We start from the raw sequence: 4,825 nt of genomic DNA on the forward strand, positions 1-4,825 counted from the left end.
ACCGTGCAGCTAAGAATGCCGAGGATGACCCCGAAGTTATATTTGACCTAAGTGTCGAAAATGCCGTTCAGAGAAACCTCAAGACAGCATTGGATGGTGCAGTTGAGTATTCTAGTACAGTGGCAGGAGTCTCGGCAAGAGCGTGGAAGCACTTGTCTCTCGTGCTTTCGGCAGAGAAACGGCTCGAGGATGCAGAAAATGTTCTCGAGTTTGCCATGGAAGAGGCTGATGAGATTGAACAGTTGGAGCTTCTTAAATTGAAAGCTGTGCTTCAGATGGCTCAAGATCAGCCTAAGCAGGCAATTAGGACATACAGCACGATGCTAACCATAATCCGGGCACAAGCTCAACCTGAAGGAAAAAAATCCAATCAATATGAGGTACATACATTTTAGTAACGGTCATAGTATGAAAAAAAAAAACCCTTGTCATGTATAACCCGATACCTCTGAACAGTCTTATTCATTCGTCTTCTCAGGATCGGAGGAGAAACTTCGAAATGGAAGCTTGGCAAGACTTAGCTTCCATCTATGGAAACCTGGGTTCATGGTCAGATGCAGAAACATGTCTGGAAAAAGCAAAATCTATCGCCTTCTATTGTCCTCGAGGCTGGCATGCAACAGGTATGAAGATGATCTTACAAAAGTGAAGTCTTTGGTTGGGAAATAGTAATAGTTAAGTTTCATTAAAAGACAACAAGCTGTCGTTGGTCCTGCAGGTTTGTCCCTTGAAGCTAGATCACTTCATGAAGAAGCTCTAGCATCTTTCTTCCTATCGCTATCGATAGAACCAGATCACGTACCCAGCATCGTCTCTACAGCAGAGGTTATGGTGAAATCCGGAGGCGAATCCCTTGCAATTGCTAGGAGCTTTCTGATGAACGCCTTACGATTAGACCCGACTAATCACGAGGCATGGATGAATCTAGGGCTCATTGCCAAAATGCAAGGGTTACCTCAGCAAGCTGCAGAGTTTTATCAAGCTGCGTATGAACTCAAGCTATCAGCTCCTGTACAGAGCTTCATATGATTCCAAGGAAATCTTCAGCTTGGACCATGATGATACAAATATTGCCAAACCCATATAATGGTTGAGCAGTAGTAGATTCTATACATGATCTTGTATAGACAAATCTCTTTGAGATATATATAGGTATCGTTATTGGAGTCGTAACTAAACTGAGCATTCTTAAGCATTCTTCTATCAATATGCTTTATGCAAGCCACTCTGTTATTGCACAATGTGTCCATGGATATTTACACAGTTTTGGAACAAAAGGACAAGACAACAATGTCTTAATGTACAGTGAGAAAGAGAAGACTGCTAATAAGGAAGGAACATTGTTCTTCGTTAGAGGTCATGCCCGAGAAAGAACTCACCATGAGAAGCTGGAAGGAGACCGAGAAATCCGGTATCATCCCATCTGCCACTGCATTCACAGCAAAGAAAGAACAAAGGGAAAAACCCGAGTATGGTAAGGAATCGGTCATGTAGCTAAAAGAACATTAGAAATCGTATCGTTTTGATGGTTCGATATCGAGCATATTTCCGACCCGAAACAGGAGATGGAGAAAGGACGAACCTTGAGAACGGGTTCTCCTTTGTTGGCATTGGCTGATTGTTTGGCCATCTGCTGCATCTGAGCATGAGCAGCTCTTCCTGCTGCAGATTTCTCAAACTGTTCTTGCCTGCTTAACCCCCCCAAAAAAAAAAACAAATTTTGGGCATAGGAATCAGACCAGACAAACATACTTGTATCCCAACTGTTTCAAGACAATAACACCAACGTTATGTTCCATTGGACCAAAGTCCAAAACCCTAGGAGGAGGTTCCTATGGTATTTGCAATCGGATTATCAAGCAGGCTCCAAATACCGAACGGCTCTGGCAACCACCACCCGGAATTCGAATTGAATTGTAAATGTAAAAAAAAAAAAACTAGCTTCGAAATTCAGTTTCGGGCATCACCAAGACGCCATGGATCAGATTCCAGCCCGTCAAATTACAAGAAATCGACGAACTTATTAGGAAATTCGATGATGCGAGAGCTAGGAAAACCGGGAAACCCTTTCAAATCCCTAACCCGGAAACGGAAAACAATTCCGATCGTTGAGGTAATCTCTAACGGATCGAATTCAGACACATCGGATAACAAAACAACAGAAGAAGAGAGAGAGAGAGAGAGAGAACCGTCGCATGGCGGCTTCGGCGGCTTTCTCGCGAGCTTCGGCGGAGGCCAATCGGTCTTCTTCCTTGCGTTGTTGCTTCTTCTTTCCGTCGAAGCAACTGAAGCAACCCATCGCCCCCTCAAACAGTCGATTCCCAAAATCTCTGTTGCGGTTAAAGACAGAGTCAGAGGCAAGAACACGGCGACGGAACAGCAAACTAGTTCACGCGTTTTTTTGGTCGCTTTAAAATAGAACTGTTGCGCATTGTTTTTCATTAATAAAAAGATTATACGCATAAAAATTTGGTTAATTGTAATTAAATAGAATAATAAATCTAGTCGATTTAAAATAAAAATTTATCCAGAAAATAATCGTATAATAAGAGTAAATTTTCTTTGAAATTGGAGTGCTGAGATATGTTATGTCTAATTATTGAAAACATGCGCCATATTTATTTGTGTTAGCATCTAGAAAACATCTTCCTTCCATTTGGCATTTATTTCGTTCCGAATAAAATAATTAGGAGTTGCACGTTCTCTCTGATTATTTATAAACTGAATTGATCCGTATTATTCCGATCCTAATCAAATAATGCTGATTATGATTCGAATCGAATTCTATATAAAACAATAACGATTATTATATTTTATAAATGAACATTCAAATGTGAATAAAAATAATAATAAACTATAAATTCATAGAAAATATGTAGTTTTATTGTAAAAGTTGAATCTTGACCTAATTTAATATAAACCCTAAATCATATTGTAGTGGTTCAGGCCGGCCGGAAATCTCACCAATCTCTCCGATCTGCTCTCGTTTGTGCAAGATAGAAAGAAGAGAACGACACAGAGGAGTTACGAGTTCAGCACCGAGATAAATCTCGGTGCCTATGTCTCGGGAAGAGGAAGCCGTGTGTCTAGGGTTACAGAGCAAGACCATTGCCGGAACCCCCGAACGGCGGCCCCGGAGACACGCACACACCCGGCGAGAGAGAGAGCTCTCGGCCGTAAGAGAGAGAACCAAAACGCGAGTCTGAGGAAAAATACAAACCCTAGGGTCTCATTAATTCGACCCTTACAAAATACCCATTGTGCCCCTCGGACCTTCTGTTTTGTTCCGAAACTTTGAAAGCTTCCACTTCGTCAAGAGACTTTGGGAAGCCTCTCCTCCATTTGGAGGCTTTGCTGAAGACACTCCACAAATCTCCACCTTCTTCTGCAAATCCTGCAAAAGAGACAAGAACACGAAGCAAAACAACGCCAAATCTGGACCCTATCACTTCCCTTTTACTTCCATTTGTAACTCTCCCTCCCGGCATGATCCAAGGCGTATTGGAACACCGTTATTAGGAGAGTTCTTACCGAGCATACCATAAATACGTCTCAGCGTGAATAAACAACATAAACACGCAAATCCTAGTCTACCCAAAACGAGTGTCCGAGTGTCCCTCGACACCTCCCGTTTCCGAAGACTAACGAAATGACCTCGAATAGTTATGACTCTCTAGACCGTCTATATAATTCTCTCCGATGAAGTCTAAACTTCACCCGTGCACCCTCGAGAGTTAACCCCCGACATCTACCCGTCTCCCGAGTCTAACCCAACTACCCCGAGACTAACCTGAGTCATACTATCGAACCTGCTAGACAACCTAGCCCTGGATCCCCGTAGAGCCTACGCCACCTATGAGTTAGTGACTTCTACCCACGGACCCTAACCTGCCAACTAGAATTGTCTCACGGTTTTGTCCCGTGAAAACGATCCTAGTCATCTACGATGCTCCACCGAGAATGAGACACGTGAGTGCACGTGCTCCACCTCGAGAGGGAGTGTCCTAGCGCTCCAACCTACACCGACTCTACCCGGTGATATCCCGACACCTCCCACCTCACACCATCTCCTGAGCATCCTACCCGAGGAAGCTCCACCTAAATGTGGAGACCTCACCTCCTGACCTACTACCGAGAACCGAAGCAGCTTCGGTTTACTCCTCCGAGGTCATATGTCCTTCTACCTCGGACTCTCCCTTCCTCGTCATCCGGGATCTACATATCCTCCATGTAGTATCCCTACCTACCCGCGGAACAACTCACTCCACCTGGTCATTGGCCTACTCCTGCAACCCGATTGTTGGGTTTCCTGGGATCTCATGAGCGAATCTAATTCCTAAGAGATCGATTCTAGGGTTTGTGCAGCGGAAGTAAAACAAAAATTTATAGAACCCTAGAACCATGCTGCTATTGAATTCGTAGAAACGTTAGAACGCTTACCTCAATCGATCCGGGGCCTGTATCAACTGAAGAAGTCGTTTGATCACGAAAGGCAGGAAGAATACCTCGCCCTCTACACGTATCCACACCTCGGGATGGATTCCAACGATTGGAACTTGTCTGCTAGGACCCGAATCTCTATTCGATATGTGCACCGAGAAATCTCGAGACTTAGAACTCGTTTTTGGATCTCCAAAAACCCTCTCTTTTCTGCCAAAAGTCGGCTGCTCAAAGTCTCTCACGAATTAGGGTTCTAATCTCTTTCTTATAAAGTGATTTAACCCTAATTTCGGTTTAATTTTCGGAAAACCGGAACCTGGAACGGACGGTCCAGAATTGCACGTGGACCGTCCGTTCCAGTAAGGCAGAACGGACGGTCTACGTT

The 4,825-nt window shown here is 43.9% G+C and overlaps 2 protein-coding genes across 9 annotated transcripts in view; one reads left to right on the plus strand and one right to left on the minus strand.

The window, feature by feature from the left end:
• Positions 1-1,207, plus strand: part of LOC104825779 (tetratricopeptide repeat protein 7A) — a 3,699-nt gene extending 2,492 nt beyond the window's left edge. For all 8 annotated transcript variants that reach the window (XM_010558162.2, XM_019204022.1, XM_010558153.1 and 5 more), the window contains 3 exons: positions 1-380; positions 479-623; positions 719-1,207. In XM_010558162.2, coding sequence (XP_010556464.1) covers positions 1-380; positions 479-623; positions 719-1,029 — 836 coding nt within the window. In that variant the 3' untranslated portion in view covers positions 1,030-1,207. The remainder of the gene's footprint in view (positions 381-478; positions 624-718) is intronic.
• On the minus strand, positions 1,186-2,419 carry LOC104825778. Its single transcript, XM_010558150.2, has 3 exons — positions 2,190-2,419; positions 1,583-1,688; positions 1,186-1,429 (listed from the first exon to the last, which is right to left on the minus strand). The coding sequence occupies exons 1-3, from the start codon at positions 2,297-2,299 to the stop codon at positions 1,415-1,417; spliced, it is 231 nt and encodes a 76-aa protein (XP_010556452.1). The 5' UTR covers positions 2,300-2,419; the 3' UTR covers positions 1,186-1,414.
• Positions 2,420-4,825: the final 2,406 nt, after the last annotated feature.

The sequence above is a fragment of the Tarenaya hassleriana genome, unplaced genomic scaffold (genome assembly GCF_000463585.1).
Source record: "Tarenaya hassleriana unplaced genomic scaffold, ASM46358v1 Cleome49, whole genome shotgun sequence".
Taxonomy (NCBI): Eukaryota; Viridiplantae; Streptophyta; class Magnoliopsida; order Brassicales; family Cleomaceae; genus Tarenaya; species Tarenaya hassleriana.

What these genes read in the sequence shown, in the direction of transcription:
- LOC104825778 (XM_010558150.2), bottom strand. Translation starts at nt 2,299, where the DNA reads ATGGGTTGCTTCAGTTGCTTCGACGGAAAGAAGAAGCAACAACGCAAG. An exon ending in GCCGAAGCCGCCATGCGACG is followed by an intron (nt 1,689 to 2,189) that starts GTTCTCTCTCTC and finishes GGGGTTAAGCAG; the next exon opens with GCAAGAACAGTTTGAGAAAT.